At 40.9% G+C, this 20304-nt stretch overlaps 1 protein-coding gene across 1 annotated transcript in view; it reads right to left on the bottom strand.

Annotated features, from left to right (window-relative positions):
- Window positions 1-19380, bottom strand: part of LOC138147244 (regulator of G-protein signaling 3-like) — a 49900-nt gene extending 30520 nt beyond the window's left edge. Inside the window, exons 1-5 of the mRNA XM_069069606.1 lie at window positions 19128-19380; window positions 14088-14138; window positions 13042-13100; window positions 1109-1203; window positions 8-76 (exon numbers count right to left, since the gene is read on the bottom strand). Of these exons, the coding sequence (XP_068925707.1) occupies window positions 8-76; window positions 1109-1203; window positions 13042-13100; window positions 14088-14138; window positions 19128-19209 (356 nt within the window). The 5' untranslated portion in view covers window positions 19210-19380. The remainder of the gene's footprint in view (window positions 1-7; window positions 77-1108; window positions 1204-13041; window positions 13101-14087; window positions 14139-19127) is intronic.
- Between the last annotated feature and the right edge of the window lie 924 nt (window positions 19381-20304).

The following is a 20304-nucleotide window of genomic DNA, read 5'->3' as shown; positions in this document are numbered from 1 at the left end:
TTCTTACCCATGGTCTCTCTCTCTGTTCCATACAGCAACCAGAAGCCGCTTCTGCTCATCTGCCTCTTGGATGGGACTGTAAAGTAAATCAAAGTCATTAAGAGCCTTCATGGCTGACACTGGATCTCAGACTGAATCAAATAAATATCATTACCATTAAGTCCTCTTTATACACATCATCCAATTATAGTCATTTGCTGAGAACTCTTAAGTAAAAATCTTTGTCTCTAGAAACCAGCCACTATATAAAAAACTTTTCTTCCCAAGTTATCTGTGCTATAACCTTAGAGAGGGAACCCCAGCCACTCCTCTTGGTTTGCTCAACTCAGACCCCAGAGATAAAGATTTCAGCAAAGGACAGACCCCCAGAAAGGGGAAGAGTTCTACCTGAATAAATTACCAGTCAGTTGGCTAGTGTGTTAACTTGTATGGCTAAAAAAACTGAGTTATGAAACAGACATGAGCTATGCCCCAAAACCAAGCCTAACACAGACGAAAAAACACAGATACCCATGGAAGGGAAATTGAGTCTAAAGGTATATACACTCTCCAGTTTGTCTGAGAAGGATATTTTTCATCATAAAACAGCGTACCCAAGACTTCCACCACCTAACTATAAGGGCCCAAAAATCAGAACAGAGGGAAAAGAGATCTCATTCTAAATGCTCTTTGTACTCCAAAAGGCCACCAAAGAACATCTTAGCTTTAAAGTAACAAAGGAAGCTTCATCAGTGCTTGGGCCACTTTGTACTGAGGCCCATACTTCATATCCCACCAGACCCAGAAGAGCTCTTATTCTACAGCCCTAGGGTTCCCTGACTCTCCAAAGGCTACAGGTGGCTAAGTCTCCAGTTCTAGTTCTAAGGAATTTCAGTCATGAAAAACAGCAAAATCATATCTAGCTCATGGATTTCATTACCATGTCAGGTATTGTGCCAGATCTACAAGGAAGAAAAGCATGGAAAAATCATAAATGGCCTTTGGAAAGAAACATGTTTTCAGATGGATTGCTTAACTTACAAAACTACCTCTATGGGAAAAATCCCTTTTCCACCAAAGAAGAGAAGGGCAGAATAGGACGGAGTTATACTATAACAGATTTACTTACAAGAAAAAACGTTCATGGAAAGCTGGATTTTTACAGTCTGGAATGGTCTGTGTTTTCTGCCTCCGTTTTCGATCATTATCAGGTACCACAGACACCTTGAAATGGAGACAAACTTGTATTAGCTAATCATACCCACTCTCAGTCAGATACAGCTTGTTACCAACCACTGCAATTATCATTAATCAGCTTTGTTCACCAGCTCAAAGCTGCAAAAAAAAAAAAAATTTCAAACAGCAGCCAAATATTAAAAGCCTTCCCAGCATCTCTGTCAAGGAGTGGTTCCCACCATCAAACAGATCAAAAGGTACATAAAGGTATCAACTTTTTAAAGTTAAAGGTATCTCTCAGAAGAGCCAGTACAGGGCCTTAGGATGTTATAGAGAAGACAGGCCCAGACTAAGCTAGAAACAATTTTTCCAAAGAACGGGCATGACTTCTGGACCCCTGGCTAGGCCTTCAGACAAAGATGACTTTTCCAAAGAAAATACAATTCTCCATTTTCACTATTCATAACCATTAACTAGAGAAATAGATAACTCAAAGATAGCTCCTCAAAATGTTTCAAGGCAAAGAGAAGCCTGAGATGAGTCAGGATGGCCTTGACTCTCAGTTCAAATTCTGTTTTTTAGTCTCCTTAAACAGACTAAGATAAATGAAGTTCTTACTCTGTTTCCCAGACCTTCCCACCTGGAATTCACCTGTTAAATTTTACAACTGTCCAGATCAAAAGTGAACAGTCAGAAAGCACAAGAGTGTCTATAACCATTCTGTCTGATCTCACGCCTCTATTCTGTCCCTGAGTCTTGATTCATGACTCAGCTATGAATTAATTCAATACTCTCTTTAATCTTCATCATTATGGGTACTCATTTTACAAACCCAGATCACAATCTCTCCATCCCTCAGTAGACAATTCATGAGTTACAATAGCCAAAACACTCATCATCAGATGGTCCACTTCCTGGTGATGAGCTGGTCCTTAGGTGACACATCACTTCTGGACTGAGATTCAAAGCACTTCTAGCTTTGTGGGACCTCTAAGAATTTACACTCCCTGATAGAACCTAGACAAGTTTTCCCTCCTGTGGTACAGCCTTCAAGAACTGAAGTCACCTCTGCACCACAATGTATCTTTATAGAAGAACCTTAATGGACAAGGTCTGTAATAGAAAAAGAGGAAAGGAGAACATCTTACCCCCTACCACTGGCCATCCTGGAAAACACAAGCACCTGCACCTGGCAGACCCCACCCAAGCTCAGTAGCCAGGAGGACCCAATGCCTACCAGCTTCCTCCCTAGTGCTCTGCTCCTCTTTACCAGCCACCCAAGTTATCAGACCCATGCCCAACCCAGCTCCTTCTCCAACATCCCTTGGAGACTGAGCTTGGCCCACTATTTCACCTTCAGCTTCTGTTTTTTTTTTCTCCCTATCCTTGTAAGAGTCACTTAGAAGAAAAATGTCCCCAACCCCTTCCTCATGTTATTTCATTCCTATTCCCCTCAATTCCATCCCACCCATGTCCCAACTCCAATCTTACCAATCCCTTACATTGTGCCCTCAGGAAATCTTATTCCATAAAGAACAAACTCCTCTTCATCTTGGCCCTCTTTTTTTCATACTTTTTCCATGTATTAGTCCTGGGTCCCCCCGATGATCCTATATCCTTACCTAGCTGCCGTCTCCAGCTGACTGTACCTTCTCACATCTGCTGTCACACTTGTTTTATAAGAAGAGGTCAGAATATTCCTTGCTCCCCATTGTCACTTGCAGACCCTCCCTTTCCCTCCTTCATTCAGTGATCCTTCCTCCTTTGAAGTCCACTACATCAAAATTTCCCATTCAATAAAAACTATGTTCTTTCTCATGAAGTCCAGCACCTGACTTACCATCTGCCTCTACTCCCCAACACCTGCTTCATAATACAGGGCTTTACTCTCCGTGCAGATATGCTTCAGCCACCTTGAGTCTCATGACATACTCCTTCAATCCACCTCAAGCCATTGAGGCCATCTGACATGAGTCTCTTTGCTCCTATTCTCTTCCTCTCTTTTCATCAAAAAACCCCTTGACATTATCTCCCACTCTCTCCTCCTTTGCTCTACACTCTAACAAAGAAGTGCTTTCTCCTTGCCAAAACTAACCTTTCTACATGTACATTTGATCCCATCCTCTCTTCTCCCTTATATCCTTAATTATTCCCTTCTCCTGAATCTTCAACTTCTATTAACTAGTTCCTTCCTTTTAAGCACACATACATAATTTCCCAATTCTTTTTTTTTTTTAAAGTTCACTAGAATCTAACACCCCCTTGAATTTTCTCCTCCCCTTCTCAGGCAGATTCTTTAAAAGAGTTGTATATACTCACCAACTTTGCTTCCTCTCCTCTTGCTCCTCAAAACTTTGTAGTTCAGGTTACAATCTCATCATTCAACTAAAACTGCTCTCTCCAAAGTTACTAATGATATCTTAGCTGGACCTGGTGGTCCTTTCTCAGGCCTCATCCTTAATCAGCTGCACTGCCACTGTTGACCACCCCTCATGGATAACATCTCCCCTCCAGGTTTTTCTTGCACTACTCTCTTCTGGTTTATCTCCTGTTTGTCTGATTGTTCCTTTTAAGTCTCCTTTGCTGACCCATCATCCACCTCACATACCCTTTGGTTTGTTCCTTAGGATTCTTCACTAGGTCCTCTACACTTTTTCTTTTGGTAATTTCTTCAACTCCCATGAGTTTAATTATCATTGTTTACAGATAAGTCCAAGATCTACGTATCCAACCCCAGTGTCTTCCTTGAATTTCAGTCCCACATCACTAGTTGCCTATAAGACATCTCACAGTGTATGTCCTAGAGACAGCTTGAACCCAATTATCCCCTTTCCCAATTGATTAATTAATCAAGTATTTGTTCAGCACCTACTATGTACCTGGCACTGTTCTAGGCACTGAGGATACAAGTACAAAGAATTAATCCTATTCCTAATGAACTTACATTTGAATGAGGGTACATTTAATTTAAAATAAATGAAGCACATTTTTCTATACTTAATTAAATTTATATAACATTATAGAACATTAACATAAGGTAAGGGGCAGCCAAGAAGCATAGCAAGTAAGAGCACCAGTCCCAGAGTCGGGATGACCTGGGATCGAATCCGGGCTCAGATACTTAGCACCTACCCAGAAACACCTGGCCGTGTAACCTTGAGCAAGTTACTTAGCCCCGATTGCTTTAAAAAATAAAAACAAAAACATAAGGTTAATAAATACAAATGTGTTCAAAATGGCTAAACACAATCTCTTTCCTCCTAATCACTTCTCTTCCAAGTTTCCCTGTTTCTATCAAAGGCACCATCATCCTTCCACTCCCCAAACTCTGTAATTCTGGCATTATACTGGACTCCTCACTCTCCCTCAACCTCTACACCCAAGTAGTTGCAAAATCTTTCCATTTCTACTTTTACAATATCTCCCATATAAGACCCCACACAACTACCACCTGAGGTCAGGTCCTCATCACCTCTCACCTAGATTATTACAAGACACTCTTATTTGTCCTCCCTGCCTCAAGTCTCTCTCCATTCCAATCTATCCTACCCACTGCTGTCAAAGTAATTTTTCCTTACATGCAGATCTGAACATGACTTTCCTCCTCAATCTAGTGACTACAGTGACTTCTTTTTGACACTAGGACAATCTATAAACATCTCTGTTAAGTTTTTAAAGTTCTACACAACCTGGCCCCAAACCTATTTCCACTATTCACTAGACAATACTCCACTTCTACACTCTACCATCCAGCCCAACTAGCCTTCTCTCTCTCCTCATACACACAATACTCCATCTTCTGTCTCCAAGTCCTTGCACTGGAACAAACTCTCTCCTTACCTCTACCTAACAGTCCCCCCTCTTCCTTTAAGATACAGTTGAAGCGAGATACTGCATACAGAGTGCTTTTAAAACCTTAAAACACTTTTAAATATCTATCTATCAATCAATATGCCAGGAACTATACTAAGTGTTAGACTATTTATCATTATTATTTCTTTTTTTTCTATCTGTTAGAGGTCAGATAGAAACAGTCCTGAGACACCAACTATTCAGTTGTTCTTTTATGTTACTATCCAGCAGACTCCTACACAGGTGGATGAAATACTTGGCTTGATTTTTTTATTCTATAATTGAATGAAAGTGTTGGGAAGTATGCATATCTTCTGTAGACTATTAGAAAGCCTCTTTGGGAAAAACTTCAATAGCAGGTGCAGACCAGACAATGAGGATAGCATGTACTTATATATTCTTCCAACTCTTGCTACTAGATCTGTATTTCAATTTGCAAAAATTTGGAGTTTTTGAGGATTTGGTTGGACATGATCTATTAAAGTGTTATTTTTGTAGATCAAAAAAAAAGATACAGTTGAAGCACCATCTTCTGCATGAAACTTTTCCTGAACATGCCAAATGTTAATGCCCTCCTCCCTCCCAAACTAGCTTGTGTTTAGCCATTTTGAACACATTTGTATTTATTAACCTTATGTTAATGTTCTATAATGTTATATTAATTTAATGAAGTATAGAAAAATGTACTTCATTTATTTTAAATTAAATGTACCCTCATTCAAATTTAAGTTCATTAGGAGTAGGATTAATTCTTTGTACTTGTATCCTCAGTGCCTAGAAAAGTGCCAGGCACATAGTAGATGCTGAACAAATACCTGATTAATTTATCAGTTGGGAAAGAGGATTGAAGAAAAGAACACTGAGACAGAGAGATCAATCAATCAACAAGCAATTTATTCATCAACCACTATGTTGTGCCTCTGTCAGGCACAAGGGATATAAATACTATACATGCAAGAATCCCTATTCACAAAGAGCTTACATTCTAATGGGGTAGACAACAAGGACATATATAAGCATATACAAAATAAGTTTCATCTTGAAGGAAGAAAAGGGATTCTGTGAGGCAGAAATTAGGAGAGAGTTACGTTCCAGGAGGATGGAGGACATTACAGTAGTCTGGGGAAAAGGCAATAAAGGCATGAACTAAAGTGGTGGTTATATGAGTCGAAAGAAGGAGACAGAGACAAGAAATGTTGTGAAGAGAGAAATGACAAGAGTTGGCAACTGATTAGATATGCAGGGTGAGGAAGAGTGAAGTCAAAGATAACACCAAAATTGTAAACCTGGGTGACTGTAAGGATGGTGGTACCCTTGAAAGTAACAGAGGGGTGGAGCCAAGATGGAGGAGTAAAAGCAGGAACTTGTCTGAGCTCCCACTCCAACCACCTCCAATACCTGTAAAATATGACTCTAAACAAATTTTAGAGCTACAGAACCCACAAAGTGACAGAAAGAAATAAATCTACTGCTGAAACCAGTCTGGCAGGCTAACAGGAAGGGTCTATCGCATCAGACTGGGAGCTGAACGCAGTTCCCTATGAGCCACGTGGTCCCAGACCCAGGGCAGCCCCGACCAGCAACACAGACTAGGCAGAGCAGACTTCAGGAGAGTGAATCACCAGTAACTGTAGCAGTTTCCAGACTTCTCAATCCATAAACACCAAAGAGAAAGTTAAAAGGTCAGTAAAGAACTCTGTTGTTCTCTGCTGTTGTCAGTAGAGAACTGGGTGACAGAAGAGCTCAGTCCAGCCCCTGCCTGCAGGTGAGAGGCGGTGCAGGTGCAGTAGCTGCAGCTGCTACCATGTGGCTACCTCTGGAGCTTCTGGCTTACAGATCGCAGGGGGACCAAGTGACCACTCAGAGGGTAATCGCTTAGATCTGAGGTGCAGTCTTGGGTGGTGGTCCTGGGGTGAGGGTGCCAGAACTTGTGGTGGCTGTAGAGAGGGTGCCCTCCTCAGACCTCTGACAATTGTGAAAACCCCAGCAAACTGGAACACAGCTCTCTCCACTCTGGAAGCACAGTTGTACCGTGGCAAAGAGCTCAAAAGTTAAGTAATTGGCTGGCAAGAGGCACAAGTAGAGGAAGCACAATCAGACCATAGAATACTTTTTTGGGGACAAAAAGGATCAAAACATGAAACCAGAAGAAGACAACAAAGTCAAAACTCCTGCATCAAAAGCTTCCAAGAAAAATATGAACTGGTCATAAGCCATGGAGGAGCTCAAGAAGGATTTTGAAAATCAAGTAAGAGAAGTTGAGGAAAAATGGGAAGAGAAATGAGAATGATGCAAGAAAATCATGAAAAGCAAGTCAATAGCCTGCTAAAGGAGACCCAAAAAAATACTGAAGAAAATTATACCTTAAAAAATAGACTAGGGCGGAGCCAAGAAGGCAGAATAGAAGCACAATTGCCCCGGCTCTGGCTTCCACCTTCCCCAATCCATGTAAAAAGGGGACTCTAAACAAACTTTGGAGCTGCAAAACCCACAAAGTAACACAAAGAAGCTAAGCTACCGCTGAGGACAGCCCAGCAGGAATTGGCCAGGGCAGCACTCTGGGAGCCGAGACCAGCCCCATGCCAAGGCTTTAGCCCCAGGGCAGGCCTGACCAGCCACAGCTGGAGGGAGTCCAGATCAGCATCAGCTGTGGCCGTTTCCAGATTTATCAACACATAGATGCAAAGGACAAAGTGAGAGGTCAGTGCAGTCTGGACTTTGGGACCAGTAAGTGGGAGTGAATGGCTTTTAGCCCCGGGGCGAGAAGCCCCTGAGACGCCGGCATAGCCAGCCTGCACCACGTGGCAGCTTCAGCTCCTGGCCTGCAGACTGTAGGGGGACCAAGCACCAGTCTGAGGGGTAATCACTCTTGTTTTAACCTGCTTGGATCTGGATTGCAGTCTAGGGTGGAGGTCCTGGGGTGTGTGTCCGGCTTGCCAGAGCATGTGGAGACCTCAGAGAGGGCACCCATCTAATACCTCCGGCAGCTGAGAAAACCCCACCGTTTGGGACAAAAGCTCCCCTATCTGGTGACAGAGTCCTACTGTGGCAAAAAGCCCAAAAGTCAAGTAATTGAGTGGCAAAATGAGCAGGCAAAGGAAACAAAGCAGACAGAAGATTCCAACATTACACTTCTATTTTGGGGACAAAAAGGAGCAAAGCATGGAACAGGAGGAAAACAGTGAATACAGAACTCCTGCAGCTTCAAAGGAAAATACAAGCTGGTTACAGGCCACAGAGGACCTTAAGAAGCAGATAAGAGAAGTGGAGGAAAAATTGGGAAGAGAAATGAGAACAATGCAAGAAAATTATGAAATGAGAGTCAACAGCCTGACTGAGGAAAATAATACCTTAAAAAACAAACTGACTCAAATGGCAAAGGAGGCTCAAAAAGGCAATGAGGAGAAGAATGCCTTAAAAAGCCAAATTTGCCAGATGGAAAAAGAATCTCAAAAGCTTAATGAGGAGAATCATTGCTTCAGAATTAGACTGGAGCAAATGGAAGCTAATGACTTTATGAGAAATCAAGATGCTCTTGAACAGATCCAAATAAATGAAAGAATAGAAGGCAAGGTGAAATATCTCATAGGAAAAACCACTGACCTGGAAACTTGATCCAGGAGAAATAATTTAAAAATTATTGGACTACCTGAAAGCCATGATCAAAGTAAGAACCTATAAATCATCCTCCAGGAAGTTCTCAAAGAAAACTGCCCTGATGTTTTAGTACCAGAGGGCAAAAGAGAGGTTGAAAGAATCCACCAATCACCTACTGAAAAAGATTCCAAAAAGAAAACTCCTAGGAATATTATAGCAATGTTCCAGAATTCCCAGATTAAGGAGAGAATATTACAAGCAGCCAAGAAGAAACAATTTGAATATTGTGGAAACACAATCAGGATAACACAGGATCTGGCAGCTTCTACACTGAGGGATTGAAGGACTTGGAATATGATATTCTGGAGGGCAAAGGAGCTGGGATTAAAACCAAGAGTCACCTACCCAGCAAAACTGAGTATCGTTTCAGGGGAAAATATGGTCATTCAGTGGAATAGAGGACTTTCAAGCATTCTTGCTGAAAAAACCCAGAGTTGAATAGAAAATTTGACATTCAGATACAAGAAGCATGAGAAGGTAAACAGGGAAAAGAAATCATAAGGAACTTATCAAAGTTGAACTATTAACATTCTTACATAGAAAAACAATAATTGTAACTTATGAAACTTTTCTCAGTAGTTGAAGGAATTAGAAATATATATATATATATATATATATATGTCTATAATATGAGGGTATATGGGCATATGAATATATATGTGAATGTGTGTATATATGTTTACAGGTATACATAGATAGAGGGCACAGGACCAATTTAACAGGAAGGGATGATAACTTAAAAGGTGAAATTAAGAGGCGAGAGGAATATAATGAGAGGAGATGGGGAGAGACAGATTGGGGTAAACTATCTCATACAGAAGAGGCAAGGGAAAATGGTTACAATGGAGGGGAAGAATAGGAAGGCAAAAGGGAATGGGTCAACCTTATTCTCATTGAATTTGGCTTGAGGAGGGAGTGAAATACACACTAAATAGGGTATCTCACCCTACAGGAGAGTAGGGGGAAGGGGATGAGAGGGGGGATGATGGAAGAGAGGGCAGGCTGGGGGGGGGGAGGGAAGTTGGAAGCACCCACTTTTGAAAAGGGATGGGATCAAAGTAGAGAATAGAACAAGTGGGAGGTGGGATAGGAGGGAGGGAAATATAGTCAGTCTTTTACAATATATCTACTATGTTATTGTTTTGCATTAGCCACACATGTACAACCTATACTGAACTGCTTATCTTCCCAGTAAGGGTGGGTGACAAGGGAGGAAGGGAATGAATCTGGAATTGAAAGTTTTAAAATCAAATATTCAAATATATATATATATATACTATTATTAATACCATCTTACATGTAATTGGGAAATAAGATATACAGGCACTGAGGCATAGAGATCCACTGGAAAAGTCAAAAGGGGTATGGGAGAAAATATGGGAGAGAGCATATTAGAGGAGGGGATATCCTGTGGGACTGCTATTTGGGGGCGGTGGGTAGGGGAAAAACAGGGAAAAAATATGTAACTCAAAATCTGGTGGAAACGAATGATGTAAATCAGAAGTTAATAAAGCATTAAAAAAAAATAGACTAACTCAAATAGCAAAAGAGGCCCAAAAAGCCAATGAGGAGAAGAATGCCTTAAAAAGCCAAATTGCCACATGGAAAAGGAATTTCAAAAGCTTACTGAAGAGAATAATTTCTTCAAAATTAGATTGGAGCAAATGGAAGCTACTGACTTTATGAGAAAGATGCTGTTAAACAGATCCAAACAAATGAAAAAATAAAGGCAATGTGAAATATCTCACTGGAAAAACCACCAACCTAGAAAATAGATGCAGGAGAGAGAACTTAAAAATTATTGGACTACCTGAAAGCCATGATCAAAAAAAGAGCCTAGAAATCATACCTCAAGAAATTCTCAAGGAAAATTGCCCTGATATTCTAGAACCAGAGGGCAAAATAGAAATTGAAAGAATTCACCAATCACCTCTTGAAAAAGATCCCAAAAAGGAAACTCCTAGAAATATCATAGCCAAGTTACAGAGTTCCCAGGTGAAGGAGAAAATATTACAAGCTGTCAGGAAGAAACAATTTGAGTAATGTGGAAACAAAATCAGGATAACACAAGATCTAGCAGCTTTTACATTAAGGGATCGAAGGGCTTGGAATATGAAATTCCAGAGGTCAAAGGAGCTAGGATTAAAACCAAGAATTACCTACCCAGCAAAACTGAGTATAATGCTTCAGGGGGAAATATGATCATTCAATGAAATAGAGGACTTTCAAGTATTCTTGATGAAAAAAAAACCAGAGCTGAACAGAAAATTTGACTTTCAAATATAAGAAGCAAGAGAAGCATAAGAAAGTAAGCAGGAAAAAAAATCATAAGGAACTTATTAAAGTTGAACTATTTACATTCCTACATGGAAAAATGATAATTGTAACTCATGAGGCATTTCTCAGTATAAGGATAGTTGAAGGGGATATATATATATATATGTATACATATATATGTGTATGTATACATATATATGTATGTGTACATATATATGTGTATGTATAGGAGGGTGTGTGTATAAATACATATGTGAGTGTGTGTATATGTGTGTACATGTATACATAGACAGACGGCACAGGATCAGTTGAACAAGAAGGGATGACATCTAAAAGATAAAATTAAGAGGTAAGAGAGGAATATAATAAGAGGAGAAAGGAAGATATAGAATAGGGTAAATTATCTCATATAAAAGAGGCAAGAGAAAACTGTTACAATGGAGGGGAAGAGCAGAAAGGTAAAAGAGAATGGGTCAACTTTACTCTCATTGAATTTGGCTTAAGGAGGGAATAACATACACACTCAATTGGGTATCTTGCCCTACAGGAAAGTAGGAGGGAAGGGGATAAGAGGGGGGGATCACAGAAGGGAGGGCAGATTGAGGGAGAGGGTAATTAGAAACACACACTTTTGAAAAGGGAGAGGGTCAAAATAGAAAATAGAATTAAGTAGGGGGGGCAGGATAAGATGGAGGGAAATACAGTTAGTCTTTCACAATATAACTATTATGGAAACATTTTGCATAACTACACATGTACAACCTATATTGAATTGCTTATCTTCCCAGTGGGAGTAGGTGAGGAGGGAAGAAGGGAAAGAATCTGGAGGTCAAAGTTTTAAAAACAAATGTTTAAAAAAATTTTTTTTGACATTCAACTGGGGGTATAGAAATCCATCTTGCTCAACTAGAAAGTTAGAGGGGGGATGGGGAAGGATATAAGAGAGAGTAGATTGGGGGAAGGGGTATTCAGTAGGCTTGCTATCTTAGGGACAGGGGTAGGGGAAAGACAGGGAGAAAATTTGTAACTCAAAACTTTGTGAAAATGAATGTTGAAAACTAAAAATGAAGAACTATTCTGAGAGAGGAAAAAAAAGAAATAGAGAAATTCAGAACAAAAATGGGTTCGAAGGGAAAGATACTATAAAGCATGCTTATACTGTGCAACTCATTCTGTCCCACTCAATAAAAAAAATGAAAAGTGGAGCTCTTACTCACTGGTCACTAATCTGAATCATAGAGCCCACCATTGGAGCGGCACTTGACACAAAAGCATCAGGTGATCTGGGGGACAAAGGGTAGGTATCCCGGAGGAGAATGTAACTTACCCAATGGCATCTATACAGCTGCTACTGTATCATCTGGGTATCCAGGTATCATTTGGGTCATAAATGCACTGAAAAGTTGAGGTTCAGCTCAGAAGGAATAGGATGGGAGCTCGAAGAGCAAAGGGAGAGGGCTGATTTAAGGTCTATTGGGAGGTCAATTGTAGGTGTGATTTTGTTGGAGACAAGCTCCCCAGGTCGCTGTCACAGGGAAAGTGAAATGTAACCCATCTTCCCACCCTCCAAAATCATATACTCCTTTAGGTTAGGCCATGTTCTTAGTTTGGAAATCACTAATCTAAAGGTTCATTAAACGGGCCTTAGAATTCTCCTCTTCTCTCCTACTACCTAAATTTAAGCCAGTTGGAACTGATAGTTCCAGTTAAAGATTTGGTGGAATTATAAATGAAGTTGCTACTAAAAACAGTCTTAGATTTTACGTGAATTTCAAATATCCATGTTCTACCTATTATTCATTAGTGTTACTGAGAGATGGTTATAACTCTAAGGTATGAATTGATCAGATGAAATAATGGTTACAAAAACATTAACTATATAATGTGAGCTACGTCGGCTGACATAATGGAATGGCAACCAGTCAAGACAAAGGGAATGGAGACATTCTAGTATAGAAGAGACTCAATAAATACTTGTGTTGACTAAACTCTAAAATCTATAGCCTGGAAATAGATTCCATTTCTAAATGCCCTAATGGCACTGAAATAGGGGAGTTATGTTAGATGGCATCCTTCCCACCTACCCCCACCAATACATACCTTCACATAAGCATCACAAGGTCGAGAGTCTTTGATCATGAGATTTCTGGCTTCTATGACTAAAGAAAAGTGCATAGTTGATATAAGGATTAATAATGGAAAATGTATTGCCCCTTTATCTGCAAGATTTCCTCCTTTCCTTTGTGATATTATCCCTTCCTCAAATCTGTCCCAGCATTCCTTCCCTTTCCCTGGCACTACCCATGCCAAATCATGATGAAAGGAAGCAGCACAAACTAGGCCAAGCAGATAAGGCTAACACTGTCAGGTAACCTGTCAGGCAATGTATGAACCTGAAGAAGAGTATATGGAGAGGCAGCAGCCGTCATGGAAGCAAGCCCTGGCTTTTGCAGCTAAAACCTAAAAGAAATCAAATAGTGAGCCTCAAGCAATCAGAATCTATTCTGCTGTTCTTTTCCATTCTTTTTATTTGGTATCAGCTGGAGGCTTAAGGCAAACTCTGCATGAGTTTATCGCAGGCTGGGCTTTGGGTTCTTAGCCTAAGGACCTATAAAGCAAGACAAAGAAGAGCAAAGACCAGGAAGGAGAGAAACACAGGTGAAAACATAGGTGGAGCCAAAGAAAAAAATTCCACTACAAATCAAGTGAGTCTTGCGGTCAGCTGTCTTTGTTTATAAACTATTTGTACAGAGTGGGGTCCATGACTGAAAAAACTTCCCCTGCTTCTTGAGAAAACTCAGATAGTCAAGAAATCAAGAGCAGGAGGAAGAGGGCAAGGAGTGGCCCTTCCAGCATATGCTTGCTTTAGGGAATTGTAGAATATTGCAAGCAGAAAACCTACCTTCCCCCCCACCCCGCCAGCACCCACGAGTGTAAAGCTGCCCTGGCTGAGCAAAACAGCCTGGGATAGGAGCCCAGTACATACAGAAGCAGAGAAGCTGAGACAAGAGGTCTCACATAAAAGCCACACCAGTTAGAAACCAACAGAACACTCTGCAAAGAAAAGAGTAATTGAAATTCTTTTGAAACCAATGGACATAATCTGCCTAGCCCTAACTAGATGAGATGTGTAAAAACATACTTACTATGAAGAAGCAAAATTCGGTCTTGTTTATCTACTGACAGTTTCAACTGACCTAAGGAAAAAACACAAGCAATCCATTTTATCTCATGTATAATCCAAAAATCAAATGGCTAGTAATAGAGGTGATTTTTTTTAATCCAACAATTCTAAAGCACAATGCATCCAAGGAACCAAGACCCACATAAGACTTCCTAAGTAGTTCCTGCCACAGACTCCCACCAAGGAATGGCAGCAATAAGGCAAAATCAGAGAAAAACCTTCATCTCACTACAGAGAGAATATAAGGAAGCAGTGTTGCAGAAGGGGGCACATCAACTAGCTATGATAATCAAGCCCTTTCTGCACCTAGATTCCCCGAGTCCAGTCCCAGCCTATCCTTCCTACATGTCCCTAAAAAATGCTCAGATTCCAGATCATCTACTTGCTATACAACGAAGTCAGTATCATCTTCCACTGCAGCATGTGAATGCAAGAGTCACAGTCAAAAACAAAGTTTTTTTGCAACTGATAAAACTTAATGAGCCTAGAACCCCTTAGAATCAAAGTCAAGGCCCCTGATCGCCTCTTGACCCCTCCATGCTAGACACATCTCCCATTAGAGGACTAACGTACATTACTATGGTTGATGCCTGATAAATGCTGAGTGAAGAAATGGAAGAATCTATACTTTCAAACCACAGTCCTAGCACATTCTGAATGGAGCAAACCTTTTATTCAGCTCTCAAATCAATCTAATTTTTCTGGGACCCTCCTGCCGATGACAATCCAGGGCCAGAATGATCCAAAGTGTCTCCACTGTCAGTACTGGTCCTAGGATGAGCAGTCCCAAGGACTCCACCTACTGGTCCAACCACCTCCTCCTCGCTGGCCCTCAATTTCCAGTGGCATATAATAGAGATAATAATACTGGTTACTTACCCGCCAGGGGATTAATCAGATAATACTAAAGGGTACTTTAAGCTATTTGGATGAAAGGCATCACAAAAGTCCATGGTGTTATTATCTGAAGGTATAGGCAATTACTACTTCCCACAGCCACGACCCATCAGTCACTGAACAAGGACAGCAGAAACACAAAATGGTAAACGTATGATGCTTACTAGAGTTAACACTCTGAGTTACAAGAATGTGGGACACCTAAGCCTTTATCCCTTCAATATCATCCTCACCATCTAAGGGTGGTTAACTTAGGGTTAACTGGGTGGGAAATGATAGGGCATGAGGGGCAGGAAAAGAGAAAGAAGCTGACTCTCATCCATTGTAGCAGCTGTAGCACTGAAGTGATGCTGTGTTCTACACTTAAACATGCTTGTTGACTAATGTCTACCCTGTCCTCTTACTCAGTTACTGATGCCTGACAAGCAATGACATACAATGAGCAACATGCCAACAACGTAAGGATACCTCGCTACTTCCATTGCCTCACACAGGATGCCCTTACCAAAGCAAATGAGATAAAGCTCCATCAGACCAGGGCCTCAGGCACCATTGCCAAGGATGGCTTTCTAAGGTCATGGTTTCTCCCTTTTCCTTTTCCTTCACATTGTCCCTACTGAAAAGGTATAGTTACCTGGCAGGCCACCAGGTAAATAAATGTCTAATTGCCCAAGGAAGGTCCCATGCTAAATGTTCAACAACACCAGTATATTGCCATGGTATTCCTTTCTGCTCCCTAACACAAAGGGCTTCATGCTGACCTGGTCCTTTGTTAAAAAACCATTCAGTTGACTCCAAACACTACAACTTACCAGAGGTTCTGGGCATAGATTTTGTCAGAAAAAAAGAAAAGATACAATAAAAAATAAGGGTGAGAGTTATCTAAGATATCTAGTACCCATCTATGAAATATCCACACACAAACTTCCCTGCCAAGTTCATAAGCTTACAGAGAAAAATTCTTCTCCCCTAAAAATGTCTCATGTGTTTAGGAAGAAAAGCGATTTATTTTTAGAAGTTATCAATTGAATCTCCTTAGACCTCCATGGCCTTGTCCAGTATAAGGAAATCATCCCAAAACATTAGCAATATATACCCAGCTCTGGCTTGAACATATTTAAATTTCCAAAGTCAGGGGAACCATTTAGTCATAGATTAATTAGCACCTAACAATAGTTATTTCTGAGAAACAGAAATCTGAGGACCCTTGCAGGTTACATATTGACTTAGAAAACCACATATGTTTATATTGTTTATTACTCTACTGACACACGAAAAGCAGATAGGAACTGCATCTTAATCTGGTTCAGGGCCTAAATGGTATGGAGTGTTATGGGCCGAATGTAAACCCCAGGCCACATGTCTGACACCTCTGGCTCTAGATAATACAAGTCCATGGCCATGGGAAACACAGCTGCTGTCTTAGTTTTTTTTTTTTTTTAAGAATACACTAACTTGCTGAAAGAAATGGAAAATTTGAACCCTGTCAGCTTTTCAAGGATTTATAACATCCAATTTAATTGCTATGGTATGTTTTCAGAAGATAAATGTGGAAATTTTTAACTGGCATTTTGAAGCTGTCTTCTATGAAAAAGATGTAGTTATTTCATTTCTCTTAAAAGGTTCAATATATCTTTGCTTAGGAGCTACAAGGCTTGCTGACTTACCGAGTCCTTTGATGAACAAGTTCTGTCATTACTCTCTTGATGTAGCTAAGTTAGTCCAAAGCTATACACCCTAAATTCCAGATTACTCTTAGCTATAGAACATCTTTCCAAGAATATTGTTATAGGTTAAAAAAAAAGTCCTTTAATTATTAAAGGTTTTTAATCATCACTGAGGGCTGACAGTAAGTGGCACATCACAGGGCAGTAAGAACTGAAGTCTGGAATGACCTAGATTTGAATCCCTCCTCTAATATTTTTATTTTTTAATATATGGAATAAAACAAGCATTTCCATAATATAGTATAATAAAAAAGATGATTGCACATGAAACTGCAAATCTATTACATACAACTTGTTATTCCTTTTAAATATACAATAGCTATCATGCAAATTTCTTTTTTTCCTTTTTTTCCTTCCCTTCCACCCCTGCTATAGAGTTGGCTACCATTAGACACAAACAGATATATGTGTAAAATTATTCTATACATACTTCTATTTATCAGTTCTTTCTCTGGATGCAAATAGTGTCTTTCCTCATATGTCCCTTGTAGTTAATTTGGGTATTCATAACAGTCAAAACTTACTCAAAGTCATGCTTAAAACAATATGGCTGTTACTGTATACAATGTTCTCTTGGTTCTGTTCATTTCACTCTTCACTATTTCATGAAAGTCTTTCCATGAGGGGCGGCCAGGTAGCACAGCAAGTAAGAGCACCGGCTCCAGTGTTGAGAAGACCTGGAGATGGAATCCCGGGCTCAGACACTTAGCACCCATCCAGAAACACCTGGCCGTGTAACCTTGAGCAAGTTACTTAACCCCAATTGCTTAGGGGCGGCCAGGTGGCTCAGCGAGTAAGAGTACCGGCTCCAGTGTTGGGACGACCTGGAGATCGAATCCCGGGCTCAGACACTCAGCACCACACCCAGAAATAACTGCCCGTGTAACCTTGAGCAACTTAACCCTGATTGCTTAAAAATAAAAAATAAAATAAATAAAAAAAGAAAGTCTTTTCCATGTTATTCTTAAGATCAATTCATCATTTATTTTTTATTTTTTGCTTTTTGGAGGGCAATTGCGGTAAAGCCACTTGCCCAAGGTCACACAGCTAGTAAGTGTTAAGTGTCTGAGGCCGGATTTGAACTCAGGTACTCCTGACTCCAAGGCCGGTGTTCTATTCACTATGCCACCTAGCCGTCCCTGAATTAATCATTTCTTATAGCACAGTAAAATTCCATCACAATCATACACTACAACTTGTTCTGCCATTTCCCAATTAATGGGCAATCCTGCGGTTTCCAGTTCTTTATTACTACAAAGACAGCTACCATAAACACTCTAGAACATAAGTTGTCAAACTTATTTGGTCTATTACCCCTCTTTTCAAAAAAAAAATACTATTCATTGCCTCCCTAGAAATCTATGTTCTTTAAAACTTTAATGGGTTTATTTTAAAAATTTGCATCATTTCAAAAAATACAGGAGGCAGAGTCCCTCACTCCCCAGGGTCGCTGAGTATGTGGTAGAGCGGTTTCCTTCTCTGGGACTGAAGCTGTGCACATATCTATCTGTGTTGTTTCTTTCCTCCATCACCATGGGACAGATGGAAAAGGGGCAGGTTATCCCCAAATCCTCTCCACAAATGTCCAATTGCCCTCTAAAGGAATTTAGCCCTACTGCTAGCTTCCATGGAGTTTTTTTTTTTAACTGACCATTGTCCCTGTTTTATTTTTTTAGCTCCAAGCCCTGTGGGCAGTGGTGGGAAGGTACCTCAATACCCTACCAATCTTAATCTGCCTTCAGAGACAGATGTTTTTTCCCTGGCCTCAACCAGTCCCTTCCCCTGCCTGGGATGGTCCCCAAACCAGCTGGACAGAAACAAAGACCGACCCTCCCACCCTGGGTGAGCTATAGCTTTCAAGACAGAGTCAGAGACTGCCTCCCTAACCACCTATTCCCTCAAATCTATGGAATAACAGGAAATCCCCAAATTGAGTCAGGAAACTTTGTGTTTTTTCATCTCTTTTAACCCTAAACTTCCCATCGACTGCCAGCTAATAAAGAACATTCTGTATAGTAAATCTGAGCTCTGAAAGACTGAACATTGTGCAATTATTCCAGCCAAGTGAGGCGGAACCAACCAGATTTGGTGCTAATGGAAGGACAGCAGTTGATTCTCAACAGTTCAGAATGCCTGGGTGTGCACAATTCTGAGCCCCTTTTCCAGGGGAAGCAGCTCAGGAGCCACTGAGAGGGAGGGAACTATGGGATGCTGCTAATGAAACCCGGAGTAAGGCACCTGTCTCGAGGCTTGGGGATCAGAAATGGGAAAAGGTTCACTTTCATAGGCATGTGGGCCCCATGAGACACGGCCTCAGGATCCTGGCTGCTCCCTTCTGAGAGTCGATGTAGTTTCCCCAGACTCAGGAAAGCACTCACCAAAGCTTGTGAGGTAGAAAGAGGAGTCCCAGTGGGCATCTCTACTACAGAGGGAGATTCGGTGGATGTTGTCTGGCTCCATGGTTGTTCCTCCTCCTAAGAAGTCTGTAATTGGAGTCCTCTGTGTTGCTCTCTAGTAACCTAAGCAGCCGTTAAATCACTCCCCCCACCCCCAGCATACACACAGCAGTGTTTCTGGGGAAGGCAGGGCAGCTGTAACCGCCATTCATTTGAATGGGGTACAAGGGACCCAAAATGTGATTGGCGATGACGTTGTTTGAATAGTGGTGATTTCTACCTGACAGAGCAAACAAGTTCCCACCCAGCCCAGAGAGGAGGGGGAGGAGCCACGCCCCCTCTGAACTGTACAAATATTCTGCTCCCTCCCCTGGAGGCACCTGTTCAGGGCAGAGCACCAGGGAAAAGGCCACACCCAGGGGCTGAAACAGCAGAAACAGCTGGCTTTCCCTGCTCATTTACTAAGTCAAAGATTCCCTGAACTGCCTCTGGTAAATCCTTAAGTGGCCACAGGGCTATTGCTAAGAACCTTTCTTCACGTTCCTTCCTTCCTCTCTATTAAAACAAAACACATATTGAATAAGCTCCACACCTCTGCTGGATGGTAAGCAATTAGCTAATGGTTATGATGCTCTCTGAAGCTCAGACGTATAATTATTCCTGACACTAAAAAAGGAAAGGTGAGTGAAGAAAGGAAAGAACGTTTTAAAAAGTTAGGTTTATGAAAATAGTTCTCAAATCTGGACTTAAGAAATTCTCACAATGCAAAGTGACCTTCTCTGACCCTCATCAGTTTTGATAAATTCTTACAAAATGAAGCAAATAACAGCTCCTTTTAGAAAATGAGACAGGTTTTTAATACCTAGAGCACCTGTTAGCAAGTATCCTAAGGATACAACAACAAAGACTGTCAGAATTGAAGTAGAGAAGTGGAGCAACCCCCATTCCTGGGAGTGAAGAAACTAAAATGAGAAGGATACACCCTTTGTGAATAAACACTCAAGCTACCATAACTCCGGGGAGCAATGATCATCAAACTTCAAGTTATTAGAGACTGCTAAAGAAGAAATCAAAAGCACCCGCCCTGAAGTCAGCAAGACCTGAGTTTGGATTCCGCCTCAGACACAACACAAAAAATAGCCATGTAAGAAGAAGAAGA

The sequence above is a fragment of the Petaurus breviceps genome, unplaced genomic scaffold, assembly GCF_028583685.1.
Source record: "Petaurus breviceps papuanus isolate PSGF00001 unplaced genomic scaffold, PetGlider_PUasm1.0 90779, whole genome shotgun sequence".
Taxonomy (NCBI): domain Eukaryota; kingdom Metazoa; phylum Chordata; class Mammalia; order Diprotodontia; family Petauridae; genus Petaurus; species Petaurus breviceps.
Note: the sequence above shows the minus strand (reverse complement) of the source record. Positions and strands in the feature narration are given on the sequence as shown.